The 21,763-nt window shown below is 52.6% G+C and overlaps 8 protein-coding genes across 8 annotated transcripts; 4 read left to right on the top strand and 4 right to left on the bottom strand.

Annotated features, from left to right (window-relative positions):
- Nucleotides 1–112: 112 nt before the first annotated feature.
- On the bottom strand, nt 113–2,088 carry PG994_000139 (uncharacterized protein; the record flags this gene model as incomplete). Its single annotated transcript, XM_066851548.1, has 10 exons — nt 113–596; nt 660–891; nt 942–983; nt 1,091–1,118; nt 1,178–1,263; nt 1,320–1,347; nt 1,421–1,565; nt 1,647–1,696; nt 1,754–1,831; nt 1,885–2,088. The coding sequence occupies 10 exons, from the start codon at nt 2,086–2,088 to the stop codon at nt 113–115; spliced, it is 1,377 nt and encodes a 458-aa protein (XP_066722180.1).
- Nucleotides 2,089–3,513: 1,425 nt separating this feature from the next.
- Nucleotides 3,514–4,678, top strand: PG994_000138 (uncharacterized protein; the record flags this gene model as incomplete). The annotated part of the gene is made up of 3 exons (XM_066851547.1): nt 3,514–3,662; nt 3,839–4,034; nt 4,223–4,678. 3 exons carry the CDS (start codon nt 3,514–3,516, stop codon nt 4,676–4,678), a joined length of 801 nt encoding a protein of 266 aa, XP_066722179.1.
- A 929-nt stretch (nt 4,679–5,607) lies between these two features.
- On the bottom strand, nt 5,608–6,520 carry PG994_000137 (uncharacterized protein; the record flags this gene model as incomplete). The annotated part of the gene is made up of 3 exons (XM_066851546.1): nt 5,608–5,917; nt 6,015–6,125; nt 6,279–6,520. 3 exons carry the CDS (start codon nt 6,518–6,520, stop codon nt 5,608–5,610), a joined length of 663 nt encoding a protein of 220 aa, XP_066722178.1.
- A 462-nt stretch (nt 6,521–6,982) lies between these two features.
- PG994_000136 (mitochondrial F1-F0 ATP synthase subunit F of fungi-domain-containing protein) lies at nt 6,983–7,752 on the top strand (the record flags this gene model as incomplete). Its single annotated transcript, XM_066851545.1, has 5 exons — nt 6,983–7,060; nt 7,116–7,130; nt 7,325–7,478; nt 7,596–7,661; nt 7,727–7,752. 5 exons carry the CDS (start codon nt 6,983–6,985, stop codon nt 7,750–7,752), a joined length of 339 nt encoding a protein of 112 aa, XP_066722177.1.
- A 974-nt stretch (nt 7,753–8,726) lies between these two features.
- On the bottom strand, nt 8,727–11,743 carry PG994_000135 (MCM2/3/5 family-domain-containing protein; the record flags this gene model as incomplete). The annotated part of the gene is made up of 4 exons (XM_066851544.1): nt 8,727–8,864; nt 8,935–11,410; nt 11,468–11,656; nt 11,712–11,743. 4 exons carry the CDS (start codon nt 11,741–11,743, stop codon nt 8,727–8,729), a joined length of 2,835 nt encoding a protein of 944 aa, XP_066722176.1.
- A 1,404-nt stretch (nt 11,744–13,147) lies between these two features.
- Nucleotides 13,148–15,663, top strand: PG994_000134 (uncharacterized protein; the record flags this gene model as incomplete). Its single annotated transcript, XM_066851543.1, has 2 exons — nt 13,148–13,196; nt 13,271–15,663. 2 exons carry the CDS (start codon nt 13,148–13,150, stop codon nt 15,661–15,663), a joined length of 2,442 nt encoding a protein of 813 aa, XP_066722175.1.
- A 2,811-nt stretch (nt 15,664–18,474) lies between these two features.
- Nucleotides 18,475–19,751, top strand: PG994_000133 (uncharacterized protein; the record flags this gene model as incomplete). The annotated part of the gene is made up of 2 exons (XM_066851542.1): nt 18,475–18,939; nt 19,053–19,751. 2 exons carry the CDS (start codon nt 18,475–18,477, stop codon nt 19,749–19,751), a joined length of 1,164 nt encoding a protein of 387 aa, XP_066722174.1.
- A 302-nt stretch (nt 19,752–20,053) lies between these two features.
- Nucleotides 20,054–21,148, bottom strand: PG994_000132 (aminopeptidase; the record flags this gene model as incomplete). The annotated part of the gene is made up of 1 exon (XM_066851541.1): nt 20,054–21,148. The coding sequence occupies one exon, from the start codon at nt 21,146–21,148 to the stop codon at nt 20,054–20,056; it is 1,095 nt and encodes a 364-aa protein (XP_066722173.1).
- Between the last annotated feature and the right edge of the window lie 615 nt (nt 21,149–21,763).

The raw sequence follows: 21,763 nt of genomic DNA, 5'->3' as shown, positions 1-21,763 counted from the left end.
TATATGATGGATAAGGTATGACAGGATAAGGTGGATATTGATGAGTACTGAAGTAAGTATATATAGGGAGATTGAGAGGGCTTTATGTCCATCGAAGCCCACCTCACCTCAGTTAGCACCTGAAGTATCTCTTCTCGACCCATCTCTCCTCAAAGTCTGGTACCATACTGCCGACTACAATGGTAACCTCAGGGAAGACCTTTGTCAGTCTGTGAACGCCCACTCTCCCTGCTGAGTACGTTACAAAAACAATCCGGTTCTGCGGCACGCCGTGATCCACCAGAACTTGGACGGCCATGAGCGCGGAACCTCCACTCGACATCTGGGCGTCAAGGAGAAGCACAGTGTCATGCTCGTTGATGTTCTTTGGCAGCTTCAGATAATGCAGCTCTGGTTCGCCGGTTCGCACATCCGACTGGATAAGTACGCGGCCGGTTCTGCAATCAGGGATGATTCGCCTCAGGCCAGCTTCGAACGTCGCACCGCCTCGTAGCACAATCACTGCGCTCACCTCTCCCTTCCCGACCAACCCGTGATAGTTATGTCCTTGTGGTGTCTCAATGGCATGCTCTTTGAACTGCGCATTATTGAGGGCGCTGTGTTGACCAGTCAGTGTACTGATACAGGTAGAGGGAGGTTCAATAATGCAGATGACGTACAGTTCCAGCAACAAGCAAGATAGTCTATCGAAGTAGAAGACGAAATCTTCACTCGAAGTGTCGATATCTTGAATGATGGTATTCATCCCTCTGAGTTGTGTCGTCTGTGGGAGGACCAGAACCCGATCTGAAAGTGGTTCGCTATCATAACCACGCTCAAGGCTCTTCAGGGCAGCTCGATGGCGTGTGGACTTTTCAAGCAGCCTTCTTTCGATGTACTGAGTCACCATGCCTGCATGTGTTAGCATACAGCCATAAAATATTGATCGAGCGTGCACTTACTCATGGCCACTCTGTTTTCAACACCTCGAGGTACAATGATGTCTATGAGATAAAAATGGTCAGCTGAAATCAAAGGATTGCGTTGTGGTCGTAAAGACAGTACTCCAGAACGGCAACAAGGTTCTAGTAAGAAATGGGATCAATCTTACCTGCGACATTCTTTTGTGGTTGTACATACTACATATAATTGTTAGCATACATCAGGATGCAGTTTACCGACCTGGCCGGCTTCTTACGTTCTCGAAGTTGGGCTTCACAAAAGCAAACCACTGCTTGATACAGCCCTCGACATCACGTCCCCGATCCCGCACATCACGGATTACTGAAAGAGTTACATCAACATACTATCGCCTCGATAATTGACCAAGGCCGACTTACTCCCTTCTTGAAAGGCAGGTATCAGCATCTGCCTCGCAGTAGATCTAGAGATCGATCAGCCTAAGTTGCACTGCATAACAAAAGATGAAAACCAAACTTACTCTCATATCCATAAGGTCGAGGACGCGGGGGTCATGCAGAGCGAAAATTCCTTCTAGTATGAGAACATGTGGAGAATAGATGACGGTACTGTTCTCCAGGCGGGCATGTTTCTCAAACGAATAATTTGGTATCTGGGTACGCTTGCTGTTCACTTGTGAGCAGCCGAACCGTAGGGATTTGGACCTCGATGGACTATTCCAGTTCAAAAGGAGACTGGCTGCTTACCCTGCTTTGAGGTCCCTAAGACAATTTACCAGCTCGTCGAAGTCAATGGCCTGAGACGCCCCTTATCAGCATATGCTATAACGCAGCAACCATCAGGAAACCCCGACCTCTGGAGCATCAAAATCGTACTCATTCCGAAAGGCCTTTTTCGAGGACTCCGGGTTGAGTGGCTTGTAGAAAGAATCCTAGCAGCAAGTGAGTAAAACCGGTCGATTTAATGATTCTGCAGATTGCTCACCATGGACATGATGACAACCCAAGGCAGATTTAAACTATTGACGATAGCATGTGAGAGCGTGGTCTTTCCAGAACCAGAGCTTCCTGCCACGCCAATGATGCTCACGTCTGCCCAGGGCGGGGAGTAGTGAGCCCGCTTGGCGATAGTGTCATCGCCATCGCGATGGTCAGGAATTATCGGTGATAGGCCCATGCCGGAGTTCATTCCGGCTCTTTGATATCTCAAACGTAAGATCCGTCTAGTTTGATGTAGTGACAGTGGCTGGTCAACAGCAATAGAGTTGCTGTTTCTTTGATCGACAGGTAGAGGGGGATGTAGGATAAGTGCGTGCATGCATACAAGCTGACGCTCCTAGCTGAAGTGCATATAACTCGTGGTCGTGTGACCTGCTTGCCCGCTGTCTTTCTAACCAACTATGTGAAAATTAGAGCCAGAAGCTGTGGGCCAAGGACCAGAGGCAGCTCGAGAATGCAGGGAAGTCTATATAAGGGAGGATGCACGCATTGTCTGGCTGTGAAAGGCTTAACAGTCAAGGGGTAAACAAATAACGAAGGTCCGGTTGATTGTCTATAAGTGCAAGTGAAGCGAATGAAATGGCATTCTCAGTGCGTACCGGAGCATGTGCAAGTCAGGAAAACATGCTAAGTGTGGACACTGCCCTTTCCCAATTGGTCCGACCTGGCTTGCGCTGGGTGTGGGAGGCTTGAGCAGAATCTGTCAATGCTTGCTGATAAGTGACTGTGGCCCATGATAGCGGTACGGTACGGCGCCCATCGCCGCCATGCAGGCTGCAGCCCCCTCGCCAGCCCCCTCGCCCGTCCACCTACGGAGGTGGGTATTAGGGGACACTACTCGCTCTTACTCAATGCGACCAATGCATATTCACAAACATTATTGCAAAAGGTATCACAACCAGTCGGTCCTTTGACATTGCTCACTGTTTCCCCGAGAAATGACAGATGTACCTTGACCTATATATATTTGGAAGCTCAACTTCGTTCTGGCCAAGTCCGGGCTGCCTTTTTTCAGACTTGAAACGAATTCTTACCTTCGGAACAGAACAGAACATTAGGTGGTTTGGATCAATGGTTGACATACCGGGCAGTCATCAAATAGACACCTGATGTACGGTTCAAGTTGATTACGACACTCAACGAAACCTATGAACCTGTAAAGATGCGCAACGCCAGTCACACGTGGAGCAGCGTAGAGTACGGGGTAGATTCAATGTTTATTTCATACTTTGTATTGGAGCAACATGTGGTGCATGTCATTGTTGAACGTGACTGGATCCAGATCCAGCTTGGTTTCCTACCGTTGTGCCAGGCGTAGGCATCCGGCACCGCAAGCTTCGTCAGCCGTCGAAGCTTTAATGGAACCTTGGCACATTTTACAGATAGTAGGTACCCAACCCAAGTCTACTGCTTGCTCTCAACTTTGCCAGTTACATACCCACCTGCACCTACATTTGAAGTCTCTTTTCCTCTCGACTTCACTTTTTCCTTCTCATCCTTTCCACAACGACAAGCATTGAAGAGCAGTGTGCTCTTATGATCCTGCTTGTCGTGCTGCATCCTCCCATACCCACGTAATTGCACCAGAGCGAGTCACGTCAAGGGTTGGCAGGTTATGTCCTCGCCATTCGTCCGCGAATTTGAGGAACAGCTTCGTTCCACCAAAGATCTACTCGATCGCAGGATGACCTCCTCAACTTCCACGGCCACGCCCATGAAACATGATTTCACTCGGCAGGTCGAGGAGGTTCAGGTTCCCAAAGAGTAAGTTTCCCCAGCCCTTGTTCATGTCCTGTACCTGTTATGATGTTATTTCATTCAATGGGAATCTCTCTGAAAAATAATGCGGAGAAACAATCTTTGATATTTCTGATCCAACGAGCACCCTCTGTCGCCGATGTCTGCAACCTTTTGGGACCTGGCTAACCAAGTCGCTCTAGTGATATCAATGCCTTGATTCTTGATTACCTTACCATGGCTGGCTATTCCAACGCTGCCAAGAAGTTCTCCAAAGAGGCCCGATTGAAGCCACAACAAGACCATGCCTCCATTGTTGCAAGGCAACAAATCCAGCATTCGATACACCAGGGTGATGTGCAAACAGCTATAGAGGCGCTCAACGATTTAGATCCTGAGGTATGTCGACCAACGCTTTCCCTCTTTCCTATCCCTGCTATGATTAGAAATCGAGTTTTACATGCACCACTCTTATGATCTTCGGGTCGATGGTGAGAAACAACCACTTTTGCATGAGCATTTCATTACATCATTCAATTATACCGTTCCTCCTGGCGTTCTCAGTTTCTAACAACCCGAACGTTTAGATTCTAGATATGGACGAGTCCCTGCATTTTGCGCTTCTTCGCTTACAACTAGTGGAACTCATTCGGACCTGTCACGCGGCACCTGGAGGTGATATCCAGCCGGCTCTCGATTTTGCGACAGAGCATCTTGGCCCTCGAGCACCTACAAACGAAAAGTTTATGAGAGACCTCGAAGAGACCATGTCACTCCTTGTCTTCAAACATGACACACTGGATCCGTCGATTGCTGTCTTGCTGAAGCCTGACTTGCGTCGGGACGTTGCTGACAAGGTCAACAAAGCAATTCTTGATCGCCAGGTATGGCGAAGAGATGCCGCCATAAGAGACCTTGTACAGATGAGAGCGTGGAGCGAAGATACTGTGCGCAAGGAAACAACGAAGAAGGATATTCCTGCACGAATCGACCTTAGCCTCGATGGCGATGACCACCTCCCCGAGGATGTCGTCATGACTTGAGCGGCCATGGCAATCAAGCGATTGTACCTGCTCCGACTAGGTCTGGTTCAGACTCGTCTCCCTGATACCAGATCTACCTCGTCCTACCATGGATCCCTCAAGTTTCGAGGTTCCTGGGCAGAGAGCGGATGGCGTGATGATGCATGACCTATGTACTTGATTTGTAAACTATTGACTTTTGCAAGGCGTTCGGTATGATATTGAAAACGGGATCGACATGGGTTTGGCGTTCACAGGAGGCTCTAGCAAGGCCCTTGGGTTTACATATTTCCCATGAACATCCAATCCAACTTATACAGCGTTGAATTAGTTCGAAATTATGGAGCTTCAACAAACAGAGGAATGCAACGGAATTGAGCCGACTGATTAATACGTCCACGTTTATCTATGTCTGTCCCGTTCCAAGATTTGTGATCTGGACTCTACATATCACTAAGTAACCAGCTAACCATTACCATCCAAAAATCACACGCAATACTACATATGGCCAGCTACTAAATTCTATTGAGCTGTCCAGTTTTCCTATACTGGACTGCAAGTTATTCCGTTTGCTGACCAGCTATATCGTTCGCCAGCCAGTTGCCCCATTCGCTAGTCAATTATTCCACTCACTAGGTAAAGTAGCTATCACAGTATAATAGCATGTAGCTACTAGCTAGCTGCCTTTGTAAAATTCCAGTTATTCCCAGCCGTTCGGGACGACTAGAGTAGATTTCTCAACGGGTTTCCAAAAAGGGGTACTGGGAAGCCACCTTGATGGCTGCATTGTACTAATAACGATGGATGTAGGTGATTCGACTGCTTCTACTAGAAATATGTACACACGCCGTCGGCATTCACCCAATCTCTGTGGAAACGGAGCCGAAATCTGATGTACTCTCCCCCTTTCCAAAAACAACCACAGCTGCCAACAGCTCAGCCTGCTCTCTCTATTTCGTACGGATGTGCTTCAGCTTATTGGGTGTGTAGAGGAAGTTATTGGCGTAGGCCTTGGGGGTGAACTTGCGCGCCTGGGGCTCCTGGACGAAATACTCGTAGCCCTGCTTCTCTGCGAAGGCGACGGCGTCCTCCTTGGTCTTGAAGTTGAGGTGGGTGCCCTGCATCATGTCGCCCGACGACTGCCAGCCCATCAGCGGGTTCTCCCAGCGGTGGCCCTTGGCCAGCACGTCCCAGTCCATGCGCCAGTGGTGCGAGCCCCAGGCCCCGGACTGTGTGGCGGGCTTGGCCGGCTGGAAGATTCTGTGTAATGACAAGCGTTAGTTTCCTCTTCTTTCTTTCTTGTCTCCCTGTAGTTTGTCCTTCATGTGGGCCCAATGGCAGTGAAGGAAATACATACCGAACGGTTCGTGCTTGCAGTTCCATGGGGGCGCCGGAAAGAACAGCGGCGGGCAAGACGTTGACGTCCTCGCTGCCGTCCTGGACTTGCTTGGGGACCGGAGTGAACATTCTGTAGATTTCGCATTGCGTTAGAAACCGTCGTGATCCGTAGAAGAGGTAGGCATTGAGTGGAAGCAGTGACGTCGTGCCCACTCGAAATTTGCCCAGCACGTTCCGCTGCCCAGCCAACCAGAGAGAGCTACTGCGAACGATTTATACGTACGAGGTCGCCTTATCAATGTGTGCACCATAGTCGGGTCCGTTGTCGTTCGGCCGTCGCACTTCCGGGACCGAGCTTGCGTTGCCAGAAGGCATGGCGTTGGCGAACTCCTTGTTGGCTGCGACGACCGTGTCGGACTTGAAGCGTCGCTGCTGCTGAGTGGCCGTGGCCATGGCCGGTCGCGCGGACGACGAGGTGGCGGTTCGCAGCAGCTTGGCTGCCGAGGCAGTTCGGAGGGACGCCATCGTGTGCGGACGTGTGTTGTGTTGCTCGACGTGGCTGGCGAGCAATGGGCGTGGGGAACGGGTTTCGGTGGTATTATCTCACTTTCAATTGAACGGATTTCGTCAGTCAATTGAAGCGGCTCTTCTCTCTCGATGCATCGAATCAAGTGAAGTCAGGACCAGAGCTCTTAGCCGTGGGCGGCTGTAGTGGGGTGTCTCTCGAGCTGGCGGGCAGCTGGCGAGCGCTTATATTAGCCGCGCCTGGGCGGCTCTTGTCGGAATGCGGAGCCAGTCGGCAAAGCGAGAGAGCTTTGGTTGCGATCTTTTCGTGTGTCTGCTTTCAACCTCGAGCTTCAATTCCATTACCGTTCAACCAAACTCCGATCGATCACCCCTCAATTGCGTCTTGTCTGGGCCAATTGAATCCTGTGACCTCTCCTCCCTCTACTCGTTGCGCAAAGACATCCGAAAAGCACCGCCAAAATGAGCTTCGTTCAGCGTCGGGCTTTGTCCACCCTGATCCCCCCCAAGGTTAGTAGCATCCGCGACGGACAACCCCCGGTACTATCATGATTCTTATGTGAGAAGGCGTACTAATTACAACTTCTTTGTACAGATCGCTTCGCCTACTGTACGTATTACCACTCACTTTTATACTCCGAAGCCGCTTGCGCAATCCATTTCCGCCCACACACCCCACGGCATCCGGTTCAATTGAAGGAACTGCCCGAGCGCCGATATGGGTGGATTCAATCGAGAAATCTCTGGAGGGGAGGAAATCGTACTTCGTCTCGAATAGCTATACTAACGACATTAAACAAATAGGCGATCGGCGCTGCCCCCGATGCCGTCCGTATGAAGCGTGTTGTCAGCTTCTACGAGAAGCTCCCCCGAGGCGCCGCCCCCAAGACTGAGCCCTCCGGTCTTTTCGGCCGCTACCAGGCCAAGCACTTTGGCGGCAACAACGCCTCTGCTAAGCGTACGTCAGATACCTTCCGCCTTGGGCAGTCCATTCGTCGGAAGAAGGACGCAGGACTTGTTACGGCATTGCCACGCCCGGAGGAAAGCAGTTTGCTAACGTCTTCGTGACCCACAGCCATCATTCACGCCATCGGTCTCATCCTCGTCATCGGTTACCCCATGACCTACTACTTCCATCTCCGTAAGGCCCTTCTCCTGAAGACGGCTTCTTTGCCATGTCACACGTACGAGACTAACACACCGTAGGCCACCACAAGAACAACGCCCACTAAGCGTGCGTAACCTTGGACTGGAATGGAAGATGATAGCCTGACTTCAAGTAGATGGCTTGTACATATCATAGAAAAGCAGAGCGTAGCACGGCTTTTGTGTACTAGAAGGAGAGAGTAATTCGATCCAAATCAAACTTTCCCTATGTGAGCTATCAGCCGCCCCTTGCGGGTTACCCATGCGTACGGCTTGGCCGAGCCATGTTCGAGCCTGTCGTATGCAAAGAGCGCGTGTCTACCTCAAATGCAGTGATCTCTCGAGTACTTAATACACAATAATGGGAAATCAGTCTCCCCATGAAGTCGTGCTAATCTGCGACGGCAAGCCAGTGAGCTACGTGGCACGGGACGGTGATCGCTGCTTAGTAACGTCCCCGTCCCTGTGGGTATGTTAAGACCCAAATGACTTGCATGAAACAAAGGGGTCATTGGATGGGATGATCTCGAGTAGGTGGGATCGGTCGAAAGATTGAGAGTAAGTAAGGTGGTTGAGAGTAGACCAAAACGCTTCCTACAGGACTATGTATGCTTTTCTCGCATTCCGTTATAGTACTGATGTGGACTCGGTCTGTTCATCTTCTGTCAAACAATACGGAGAAAGTATTTGCTGTTCTTATAGCACAGGGGTAGATAAATGACGGGAGCTGCAGACGGCGTATATTTTAGTCCTCCCTTGATTTCTTAGCCGAGAGCATGAAGCCGTTCACTTGCGTTCTATAATAGTTGGCTGTTCAATTGTTTTGCATTATCTACTTAAGTCATTCATCACTTCATCTCTATCGTCCTACGGGCCGAGACTTCTCTCGTGCAAGACCATCATAATTCCGGACACGAAAACGCGCCCGTAACGTCTTGTGTCCACAAAAGCTTGCTTGTTGTATCTTTCCATCGTCATCAGTCGAACGAACTCCAGACGCCCCTCTATTGTTGCTGTTCCTTGTGAATCATCGTCCATCATTATACTCGCTACAAGGCGCTCAGAAGTCCTCCTCCAAGGCGCAGTTGGGATGTATCACGTAGGTCACCTTCTGCGATGCAGCGGATGCCTCGCCATTGGTGTTGTCAGCATCGTCCGGCACGAGTCCATCGCCGCGAACGGCCATGAGGATGTTGTCCTATCGAAATCTCGTTAGCAATGCCACCCACGCCTGCATAATTCAAGAGGGGTTTGGGGATTTCATTTACCTTGACCATCTTCTTCAAGACCATCTTGGCTACATGCAGCTCAGCGTTGTAGGCCTCTTCGTCTTCCAACTCCTCTTCCTTCTGCTCCAGGTACCACTGGAGAAGCTGCTCGGCATCAACGCCTTCGCCTGCGCCGGAATCCTCTCCGTCGCTGACTCGGCTGACGATCATATTGACCATGCTCACATACTTCTCATGTGTGATTGCCGTCTTCTTCTTCTTTGCGGCTTGCTCTGCTTGGGTAGCCTCTGGGCCGTCACCGTCAGCCATCTCATCGTCCTCGTCTTGTTCAGCATTAGCGCCAGAGGCAGCATCCGCAGCGGCAAGGAGGTCGGCTGCATCCTCGGCAGTTTCCTCGTCCTCGTCCATCTCGATGTCGTCGTATTCAACAGTGATAATGCTTTGCTGGAGGAGACTGAACGCCTCGTCAACGAAGTCAGCGGTGATTTCCTCGACACAGTTTGCCTTCGCAATAGCTTCACTAAGTCGAATCATGGATTCCAGCTGTCTGACTGTGATACGGTAGCTGTTCTTGCCGATGCCACCTTGAGAGTCGTCAGAACGTAGCTCCTTATATCTGTTGACAAGTCTAGTTTTGGCCTCATCGGTGAACTCGGGGCGGAAGGTTCGAGCAAACCGAATGTACCGTTGCAAGCATTCGGTGCTGAACTCGGGCGCTATCGCTTGATCTCGCAGTTGATGAATGCCGACAATATGCTGGGCGAGATGCCTATCGACACTCTCCTTGCACTCATCCAACACCACGAAGAAGAGATCGAATCGACTCATGATAGGTGCGCTCATGTTGATGTTCTGGCGCAGCGTGGTCTTGCGGTCGTATCTTCCAGCAACCGGGTTTGCCGCAGCAAGAATCGATGTTCGCGCATTCAGGGTTGCTTGGATACCGGCCTTGGCAATCGAAATGGTTTGTTGTTCCATGGCTTCGTGAATAGCAACTTGGTCCGCAATATCCATTTTGTCAAACTCATCAATAGCACAGATTCCATTATCCGCGAGCATCAGAGCTCCCGCCTCGATCGTGAACTCGCCAGTCTCCTCGTCCTTAACCACGGCCGCCGTCAAACCGGCGGCAGAGGACGCCTTGCCGGACGTGTAGACAGCACGCGGAGCGAAAGAGCAAACATACTTGAGGAACTGGGATTTAGAGGTTGATGGGTCTCCAACGATGCAGATGTTGATGTCACCACGTAGTTGCATGCCTTCAGCTGTGGACTTGTGCACACCGGACATGAGTTGCAAGAGTAGCCCCTTCTTGACAATCTCATGGCCGTAGACCATCGGCGCCAGACTTGAAACGAGTCTAGAGTAGATGTAGTCGCTATGCACCATTTCACGCAGCTCCTCAATTTCTGCAGGTGTCATAGAGTTAAGCACTGCAGTCTGAGCTTCTTCGGCGGTTTCGGCAGTGTCCGCATTGCTTTGTGTGAGGGTGCTGATTATGTCGTTCATTTGACGCGACGCCGTTTGACCTGGAGTCGACGTATCGGGGTTGACCATGCAGGCGAGGAAGGCCAACCGATAAGTAAGATCACGCACACCGAGGGCCTTCAAGCCCGAGACACCGCTACCGCCAGCGTCGTTACCACCGGCATTCCTATCGTCTCGCATGGCTACAGCCCTTTTACCGGGCTGTCCCAACTGGCTTACATCGGGCACCACAATGAGCGCACCAGTAAAGATGCACTTCTCACCAGCCTTGGCACGATCGACCATCTCACCACGCAGGATCACATCCATAGTTCGAGGCATGCTTCCCGTGGGGATCTCGGAGCTGTTTTCTTGTATGCGGACCTTTTGCCAATCCACGAAGGTGCTGTGCCTGATATTGAGCTGCCATGCCATTCGGTTGTTGCATTGCATGTTGGGGCATTGAGTTGGTTCCGTGTATCGGAAAGTCTGTTCCACGTTTGGCACCACGGCCCTGCAAGCTTCGCATACAAAACTGGCTACTGACAACTCCGGGCGCACTTCCGAGGTACGAGTAACAGTGCCCGATATAGAGAGAAGCTGGCCCACATTCAAGGCGCGCAAACTGCGCACCCGCGATACCAGTGGCAAGTTATAGAAGGCTATAGCGAAAAGCTTGTCCGTCTGTTGGTTGGCAGTCTTTCCACCTTGGCTAGATTCGGTTTGCGAGGCAGAGCCAGCATGGCTGGCACCCGAAGTGGTCAGATTGCTCGAGGTGGTAGGCTGGCGATGCTCGCGGAAATATTGTGGCTCGTATTTGGCGATCATGTTATGCAGGGCATTGGTGAGGAAGGGGAGGAAACGGTAGTAGCTCTGGTTGACGGCATTGGCGAGTGCACCTGTCTGGTAGGAGGAGAGGTGGTCGTAGTTGACGTAGAAGGTCGATAGCTGGAACACACGCATATTATGGATTTGCGCAACGTAATACTTGTCCGTAGTAACGGCGCTGGAGGTGGGTTGGGCTGAAGATGTCGGGTCTTCGGTGAAGCTGCATTGGTGTCAGCGTCAGTCCTCCAACGACTCGCATAGCCATCACGGCACTTACTCCTCGATGAAGTGCTCAAAGGCTTCTTGGATGGCGAAGCCGACCCGGTCCTCGACACGTGGAATGTCCTGTGTGGCGCCATTCCTCCTTGCGCGACCGGGAATCTGGTCGTCGGCGAAACCTTCACCTTCGTCGTCGCTGGGGGCTGCGTTACTCTCTGAAGGTGGTGCTCGTGGGCGTGCAGAAGAGCTGCGGGCTTGTCTGCTTCTGGGGAACAGCCGACGCCCTCGAAGGGGCATCCGACATCATAAAGCCGGCATCACTCGAAGTCGCCATTTCGATTAGCAGTCAACTATGCGACAGGCTTCGGATTGGCCGTTGGATTGGGGAGGGGTATAGTGTGGTTGTGTACGTAAGTGACGGGATTTGTTTATCACACAGACAGACATCATCTACATCTACGTTGGCTGGTGACAATTTCTGAGAGAAAGAGGGGCCAAAACGCGTCGACTGTAAAGGGGCCAGCGCATTTGAGACGCGACTTTAATTGATTGCATGAGACGCCAAACCGAGTTGGGAGAGGCTCTCGCTCGACGTGTACAAGCATAGGCCTCCATGGGACCATAACCGTTAGGCCATAGCGCTTGGACCTTAGGCCTCTCCATCTACATCCACTAATCGCATGTATGTACGATTTGCCACCTTCAGCCCAGGGGTCTTCAAATGCTTGTATGTAAGCCGTTTTCTGGCGGTCTAGCATTTGATGCCGCTATGCGAGCACTTATCCCAATATCCAAACACCGCCTCTTCCCATACATCACACAGCAGTAGTAGAAAGTCTAGGTTCAGATAACTATTTGAATTCCGCTGTCAACTTCATTGAAGAGCCGAGCGCTGAATCGTGAAAACTGCGCAAAGACGTAAACATAGGAATATTTTACGTACGATCATCTCTGGGCTTTTTTTTCCATGGGATGAAAGGACCCTGAATGCCTCATGCAGTAGTCGCCCAAGGTGAGCAGCGATTCAGGCGGGCGACATGCCGGTCATTACTCAAACGCTAAAGGGTATCATGTCGGTCAACATTTGTGTGTGTACAGCTGTACAGGATGTACGGCCAGCGTGTACAGCTGATCCGTTTTGTACGCAGCCCCCCTCTCCCTTTCTCCAGTTGCTCAACAGCGACTCGCTGTGTCGTCACTCACCCTCTCCGCTTCAACCGCGCAGAACGGCCCAAATCTGCCTTGTTAGCTGGGCACCTATGGCATCAAGGGCACCTATGGGAATAAGCAACACCAATCGAATTGCTGCATGCTGCCAACCGTTAGCATTTAGCTCGTTCGTTGCGGTCAGATGCCCCTCCCCGTCGGGTTTTTCGTCCGGCACCGTTTCAAGCCATGACAATCCAGGCCTGATCTCGCATCTGGATGATGCGCATGTCTTGCCTTGTGTTGCCTCCTCTTTAGTGGGACGGATTCTTCGTCCTGTATGTTGCAAATAGACCACTACTCAGGGATCAACGCCGTTCTTCTTGTTTCTCTTTGCTTTGTTGGGCAAAGGGACTCGTACTCATTTTAAACCACTCATCTCGTTTGCTTCGTCAAGTGTCAAGTGTCTTATCCCTCACCACTGCAAGCAACCGGTTGGTTCCGCCAACGGTTCTGCAGATCGCGCGTTCTGATTGCTTTTTATTACCCAACCTTATTCAGTAGCGCAGCAACATAGTGGCACCCGTACACAATGGTTTCAGACGACGGTACCACGGGTGACCTTGATGCGCAGCATCGTGGTACACTCACGTCTTTCTTCATGTCACGGCGACTCAGCTTGTGGCCGCGCCGGCATTCGGACAGTGAACGTCAGCGTTCCCCAACTTCCTCGACTCTGGGGATGAACAGTCGGACGACTCCATACCAGCGTATGAAGAAGATGGGGACATAAGGTCAGATAGCGACACGCAGTATTCAGATGCACAGTCCACTTTCGAATTCTCCCTGTTGGACAACGGTATCGACATTCCCGGCTCAGCGGCTTCGTTGAACTTCCTTGGAGAGACGGAAGCAGGAGAGCCGACCATCGGCAACCCCAAGAAGCTCGATCTCCCTATAACAGGGCTTGGTGACTTTGGTGAGCTGGTCGTCATCAGGAAAGCGGACGACGATTCAGACGACGGCAACGAATCTGGGCTCCCATCTTTTCAAAGCAGGCCTGCATTTCGCTCGCTCCACTCCGATCCATCTAAAGGCAAGGCTGCCGAGAACCAGTCAGGCTGGAGTGCTGCTACGAATCCCTGGGCCGCACTCAACGATCACACAGAGCCCGATGAGAAACAGGCTCTTCTGGATGAGATTTCTCGCTTGCGTGCCGAACTAGAAGTGTTGAGAAACCAGTCTACTGATCATCCTGGTCGCTCTCTTATCCGGGCACAATCAAGCAGGCAACAATCACGCAGCGCAACTGGCAGTAGGAGCAGTAGGAGGCCCAGATCCAAGTTAAAGGCAATGGCGGATGATGCAACACCTTCCCCGACGACTCTGCGCGAGCTAATCATGAGACAACTGTTATCGCCTCAGATCGTCTCTAACGCCCTCGCCAACCCACATACAGACAGACAGCAGGCGCCAGTCACTCTTGACAGTCCATTGACGGTACCACAGATCCAAGAGTTCACTCGCCTTATGAATGGGATGCAGTTATCGGGACGGAACTTCAAACAACCTATTGCCCTCTGTGCTGTCTGTCATCTTCCCAAATTCAAAGGGGCCCAACAGTCGAGTCGCAGTGCATATTTGTCCGAGGTGCTCACTCAGCTTCCGGGGGTCACCGCCTCTGCCTTTGAGGATTTCGACCCCATCTGGGGGGTTTCGACTTGTTGTAGGAGATATGTCTGCAAGACTTGTCTCACGACTGCCATCATCTCCGGCATTGGCTCCCAGTACTGGTTCGAACTGGGCAAAACAAGTTGGATCAAGTGCCCTGTGCCCGTATGCGGGAAAAGTCTACCACTGGATCGCAACCTTGATGTACTCGGTATCCTCGAGGCCGTTGGTGTTCCGGATGCCATCAGCCATGTACGGCGCTTCGAACGCGCAAACCAATTGCGAACGGCCCTTCAGGCTCTCACCCCTGTACCTGAAAGAAACCAACTGCGCCGAAGCAAAGCCTTGCATGACCGACTCATTCGATATGGGCGCATGAAATCTCCCTTGGATGGTGCACCGCCGCGATCCGTGGGGCAAATGGCGCCCGAGTTACTACCAATCGACACGGCAGACGGGAAGGGTGCGATCAAAATCCCCATTTTTAAACATCTATTGACGCGGCAAGTTTCGCGTACGTGTGTCGTGTGTGATGAGGACTACTCGGAGTTTGAGACAGGCGACGAACAAAGGTGGAAGAGAATCACCAAAGGGTATGGCGGCGAATGGACATGGCACATCCTGTCGTTCCCGACCAAGGATATCCTCCCAGTGTGCGACCACGACCATGACATCTGTCGTGATTGCCTCTCCACCTTCATATCGACGCAAATCCAGTCCCGCGGGCACGGCGTCGTAGACAATATCATCTGCGCCACGCCGGATTGCCACCATAGGTACACCCACGAGGAGATCCGGTACCTCGCGACGCCCGAAGTGTTCGCAACCTACGACCGCTACGCCACCGTAAACTCGGTGCGCAACCTGCCCAACTTCCGGGGCTGCCTCCGCGACGGATGCGACGGCGGCGGCCTGTACGACGGGCCCGCGGCCGAGGCGCCGCCCGAGCTGCTGCTGGCGTCCAAGGACCCCAACAACATCATGTGCATCGAGTGCGGCTTCCACATGTGCTTCACGTGCCAGACCCCGTGGCACAAGGGTCTCAGCTGCGCCGAGGCGACCGCCCAGCGCGAGCACGGCGACCCCCACTACCGGCGGACGCGCGACTGGCTCGCGCAGAACACCAAGGCGTGCCCGGGCGAGGGCTGCGGCGTCCAGGTCGCCAAGGGTGAGGGCTGCTTCCACATGACCTGCTCCCGCTGCCGCTTCGAGTTCTGCTGGGAGTGCCTGGCCGACTGGAGCGGCATCCTGATTACCGTCCCCAGCGAAGGCGGCCAGGGCACCGAGCTGCAGTTCCGGCCCGAGGGTCATCGCGAGGGCTGTTACTTCCGCGGCGAAAATGCCCTGTGGCCGACGCAGATCATGGGCAACACGCTGGAAGGGGGGCTCCGACAACTACAAATAGCTGAGGTGGATGAAGAGGCTGCTGCAGATTGAGTAAGAGTCCTTCTTTGGATTGAGTTTTGACTTTTGCTTCGCGCATTTGCAGGTAACGCATTGGGATGTATGTTGGAGTGCGTCTAGAATGCTACGGATGTTATAAGTACTATGAATGCTATTAATCTTTCAACTACTTAAAGCTATAATGACTGCTTCAGTGTGCTTATTGAATAACATATCCATACGTATAGATGTACTCGCCCCTGTGTTAGACGTGCACATTTTTAAATCTTAAGTGCTCTTAAAAACGAAAGAACTAGACAGAGAAACTAATGCTACCAAACGAATACTCGGATTTCCGGAGCCAGCAGCACCACTGCACTTGCTTGGTGCTCAACATTACAGTATGCTATGGGACGCCCCTTTCGCCGCCGAGGGAGACAGGGCCGAACTGTCCAACTGGCCGCGTGTCGATCAACGGCGTAGCATGCTCCCCCCAGGAATAGAAGCCGTCAGCAAGCCTGGCACAATGTAGAGGTCAGTTCTGGCCATGCTAAGTTTGGCACAGCCTAATCAACCTGTTGGACGGGGCGGGTTCGGGCGAGATTACAAGTCATTTGATATACAAGGGGTGCTTGGAGCTTGTAAAATCCAGCTAAGTATGATGATCTCGCCGCGTTCGTGATATACAAAATGAACACCTCACCAGGGGCCTCCGGGTAGTTTACAGGGTCCGGTAGAGTACTTACGTATCGACACGCATGAATTCAACAAGGAAAGCAGTAAGAAATCGCTTACTCACATGATGCAATATCGGTCAGAATCTTAATACGGCGGCCCAAATGCTTGTTCCTCCTCGTATCCGGAGTTCCCAGCATACTGGGGACAACGTAGTATGACAGGGTTTTAGTATTATAGTATCAAGTCCTTCTGGCCTAATAATACTAACGGGGTTAGTAAGCTTGCCTAACACGAGCTATAGATAGTACGATAATTAGCCATAGCATTCGCACTGGTTCCTCTCAAATTCGAAGGGCGTGTCGTGGCTATCGTCTAATCCTGGATATGAATCGACAACTAAGCACTTCAAACTGGTCCGATTCTACAGCCTGCGCAGGTTAGGTCCTACGTACCATTTGGATTTCATGGTGAATTTGTTTTTACCCTTGATCATAACACGAGAGTGTCCTTCAGTCTTGTTCGTGATAAACGAATGATGCGGACGTTGACCCTTGACCGTGCCACTTAAACTATTTCGCGATTATGGTGTATATAGTATAAACGTGATATGTCGATGAGAGAGTGCGGTCTAATGCCCTATTGCGTGGCCTCATGGGCGCCCCTCATTTCGCAAAATATAGCCCTTCCCGTCTTTATCACAAAGCAGACTAATAAGTGAATACCTGCACGGTAGTTTCGGTTATGCGGCAAAGTCCATATTATATATGGGGGATGCGAGAATATACAAACAATACGACAGGCAGATGATCCGCTCATGGATCTTACGTCATGAAAGAATAGGTCTATTCTCTTCCTAGCCAGTGATCTCCTTCTACCCAGCTTCTGGAAGGTAGTTGTCTCGCTCCTCATTGGCTCGGGTGTCTGTAAGCAACTTGCGTCCACCTGTCTTAGTGCTTATAATCTGGACGAGAAGGCGGCTTGCTTCTTCTGGAAGCTCTGAGTACAGTAATCTTGATATTCTACGCGATATCCGCTCTGCGCCTCTCATAGAAACCCGCTGCTGTCCGCTCGAAAAGAAGCTGGTAGAACTCTCGGGGTGGTTTCGGAATCAGGACCATTGGCTCAAGTTGGACAGCACCCCGGAACGGAGGGAAACGAGAGAGCTTTTGGGTACTTTTATCTCCGGTGCAAATCCCGAGGTCGATCCCCCGATGCTGCAGACCCCGGAAGTTGAGTCATCTTTTAAGGCGGCCAGTTGGTGAGTAACGCACCTGTTTTCGCCTTTCTCACTGGGCAAATTTACTCTTATCAATGAAATGGATGGGTGGGTGTTTGAGCTCGAATCATTTCTACCGATGGACAGCACCCAAGATAGTAGTATCAGACGATCACCCATGAACTCCCGAGCAAGGGTTACGGCAGACGTAGAAGTATGAGTATGTCATGTATAAGAGGTATCCCCCCTGCTGGGCTGGCAGTTCCATCTGCAGCTATTCAGTAGATCCTTGGCATTGCTACCATCCATCCGTACAAAGCCCCTAAATTGGGCCAGTTGATATACTCACCTATCCACTCATGGCATCCAGCGAAGCCTATGACCCAGCGGCCCTCCAGCCCCGGCCTGGGGCCTACTTCGCTAAAGACAGTGCCGATGACTGGAGCGGGCTTTCGTCCTCTCAGCTAAGGCGTAAGATCCAGAATAGACTAAACCAGAGAGCCTGCAGTATGAACTACCCACCAACCAAGATCCCGAGTCACATCGAGAACCGATAGATGAGTTTCTTTGGCTGACATTTCACGAGGGCATCGGAAGGCTTCTACTGCTCGTCAACCAGCTACCAAAAAGAGCAACCCATCTGCTGAATCTGCACGGAAGACTAGACAGATCACGACAAGCGAGGGGCGGAGCTGCCTCTGTGGTCGACACACCCAAGGAGAAGTATGTGCAGCTTCGGGTTTTGACGAGTCACTCTCGGCCCCTTCGCCTTCGCTTGACAGCCTCCGGTGCTTGTCACCTCTAATGGAGGATGAGCGCAACAGAAGGATGTTCTGGTTGGGTATGTATGGCAGCCGCAGAGCCACCGAAATTGACCCCTTGACTTCTTGCAGTGAATATGCATCCGCGCCAAAGTTACGTCACTTACACAATTGCTCTTCTTCCCAGCGGCCCAGCAAATATTTCCCATCATGTCTCAACGATACTTCCCGACCAACGACGAAATGACGAGCCTCATGTTCCGGCTCAACATGCTGGAGCCGGTCGCCCTGGAGGTGTCCATAAGCTGTCTGGCAGAGTGGTCGCTCCTCCGCCAGTACTCGCCGGCCCTGGAAGAGACGAAATGCAGGTCGTCGATGCGGCTGATACGCCTGGTGCGCGACGGCCTGCAGCGCCCCGGGGCGGTGTCCGACTCGACCCTCGTCGGGATGATGGCGCTCAGCTGGCGGCCCGCAAACTGTTGTCCACACGCGGGGCCGCTGAGGGGCCTCTTTCGCGATGTCGGCATAGACCGTCTGGGCGTGCACGAGAACCTGGCCCACTACGAACTCGCAGAGGAAAGCTGGGCGGCGTTCTTGTACTGCCTGAATATGCGCGGCGGTATCGAGAACATCGACCTTCACTGCGGATCGGAGTCGTTCACACTGGCAGACAATGTCAATGCAGCTGTCACCGGGAAGGCCCCTACGGCACGTATCCCTCTGACACCAAATTTAATTCTCACCGGCTTGATGGATGCCACGCTAACGGACACTCCCCTAACTCACAGATTGGTCTTTGCAGAGCATTCCAGCACGTCTTTCAAACCTGGTTGCCGCAGGTACGGCCGCCCTTAACCGAGGCCGCGGCTTTCCCCGTGGATGACGGCTTAAAGGAGCTGCTCCTAGATATCCGAGTGTGTTGTCAGGAGATCGAGGAGTACGTCATCCGGGCTAAAAATTTGGGCGACCCGGGCTTGACGGGCATGGTGGTTCCCTATCAGAACATCGTGCAGCACCGGCTAATGAGCCTACGGCGGGAAGAAGGCAGCGGAGGCAGCGCCGAGGATATCTGTCGAGCAGCCGCGCTCGTCTTCACGCTGGGCGTGACATTCCCGCTACCGCGCGCTGAGCCTCTCGCCAGCGCCGCGGCCGACCTCGCGCGCATCATGCACAGCAGCAGCAACACGGTCCAGAACCGCCGTTTCTTATTTTGGACCGCGATGCTGGGCGCGATCGCGGCTGGGGCAACGGAGTCACCCGCCGCCGCCACCAATGAAGGAAACGAGAGCGCGGGCCTGTATATGTTCTTCCTCGATCACACTAGGCGGTTTCGCGCCGAGCTCGGCCTGACGACATGGGACGCAGCCAAGGCGATGCTTAAAACATTCCTATGGCTGGACAGGGCATGCGATGAGGGCGCGTGGAAGGTATGGTCACAGACGCTGCGGCCTAGTCAAGCCGCAGTCAGCAAGCAAGCGACAATGTAAGGATGTTTGATGGCTAGTGATATTGGCGTGGTGGCAGGCCAACATTCTCGGCCATGCAGGATGGGGTCCATGCGCTGGAGGGCTAGAGTATCCGGACGTGTATGGAAAGTAGGTTCGACGCTTGTGGTGTATTCGTAGGTTAGGTGACGAATACCAAGCTAGCAACCTTCGCTGTTTCGCCAGCTGTAACCACTTCGCAGATGTTTCATGAAAATTCTATTGATTCTAGGCCATTCTCGACCTGGGGCTCCTCTGTCCGACCGGTCTATTTGATATTTGCCAGCGGTTTCGTCGTTCTACCTTCAGGGCGCAGCTAACAAGTGGGACTTGTTTTGCTCCTTGAGCGTTTCCTGGACAATCTTGAGGACCTCGTGATGGACGTTCTTCGGGGCGGCTACGAAACCACAGTTGGCAGACATGATCCTCCCGACTGTTAGATCAATATCTTTGCCATCTATATCTGTGATCTTCCCGCCCACTTCCTCGAAAAGGAGCATGGCACCGGCGTGGTCCCACAGCTTACCGTGACGGTCCCGTCTCTTGTAAACCCACACAGTTACGTTGGCAACTCCCAGACCAAGTGTCACCCAGCGCGGGACCCAGCCCAAGAGATCGCTGCCCGGAAAGGGGATGCCCAGCTTCTCCATGATGAGTTCGTGGGCATCATCAACACCAGAAGCTAGCGTCTTAAAGCAAGTCACACCGCGAAGCCCTGCCAGAGAGGCTGTGTCGGGTTGAGGTTGGACTCGGTGGCCCTCGAGCTCTTCCGGAGACCCAAAGAGTGGGCGTACGAAGGTGCCGTGTCCTCTGACGGCCGAGATGAGAGATCCTCGTCCGGTGGGGTCGATGGTATCGTTGGAAAAATGACCTTGCGGATCGGCGGGCAGAGTCGGGCAGCCCACGGCGCTCAATACCTGCTTACCGCCCTCGAGGAGCGCGACGTTGATGGCGTAAGCCTGTCCCAGGACGAAGGTTTTGGTCCCATCGATAGGATCAAACACCCAAACGCGTCCAGAGCCTGGTCCGCCAGGAACGCCTGAACCGCACCAGTCGATCATTTCGCAGGCCTGGTCCGGGCTCTCGGGGATTTTGCAGCGGCCCTGGGCAACGTCATCGTCGAGCCGTCGCAGCAGCGCCCATACCCGCTCCAGCAGGAGTGGGTTGCTGCGCAGATCGGCCGAGGTCTCCTCGCCTACGAACCCGTCGCCAGGGAAGGCGGCGTGGGTGGTGGCCGTCAACAGCGCCTGTATGGCAAAGTCGGCGACGGTGACAGGGCTCAAATCATCCTTCTCGATAACGCCTTTGTCTTCGGCCGAGATGACTGCTTGACTGAGCTTGGCGGCCTGTCGGATCACGGCAATTGCAGTTTGCAACTCCTTAGCGTAGGGGCTGTCCATTTGGGTCGACAAGGGTGTGTGTGACGGGAGGGGGTTCGAGGTGGTATTGAAATGGCCAGCAAATTAAACGCTCACATGGATTTGGTTTTTGCTTTTTGGGTTGGTTTGAGATTCCCAGCACCCTTGCTGCTTGCAGTAGCCCTTGCAAATGGAATTGATGAATGTTTGGCGCCTCGTCCGCTGTAATTATTGCACGACAGGAAATTGAAGCAAGTCATTACTGTGACTATAGAGTACCATTGCCAATTGCGGCAGCTTAGTAGCCCGGTCGAGTCGCAGCTGTCCGTGGAGATATTCTGGAACTGGCACCTGTCAGTCCAGGGGGGGTTTCCTGGGGGTCGTTGGTCGTTATTCCCACGTTTCCTACCCACGCAGCCCCAATACGAGAGAAAAACATGATTTCTGGCTGTCTGGTGTCGAACGTCGCATTTGGCTAATTGTCGCCCCCGCGCGAGTCCCCAAAAAGTGCAAAGTTAAACGGGTATCGCCCGACTCGCCATGACTCGTCACACAGGCGCCATCACGTTATGCATACCTTATTAAGCAAAGAGAGGGCCGCATTCTACTGCTTGCTCCGTCTGGAGTTGCGAGCTTCTCGTACGAAGCGAGGTGTGC

This window comes from Apiospora phragmitis (assembly GCF_038363925.1).
Source record: "Apiospora phragmitis strain CBS 135458 chromosome Unknown utg000001l:1.0-2902119.0:1.0-2906034.0, whole genome shotgun sequence".
In the NCBI taxonomy this organism is placed as follows: domain Eukaryota; kingdom Fungi; phylum Ascomycota; class Sordariomycetes; order Amphisphaeriales; family Apiosporaceae; genus Apiospora; species Apiospora phragmitis.
This window is presented reverse-complemented; position numbering and strand designations above follow the sequence as displayed.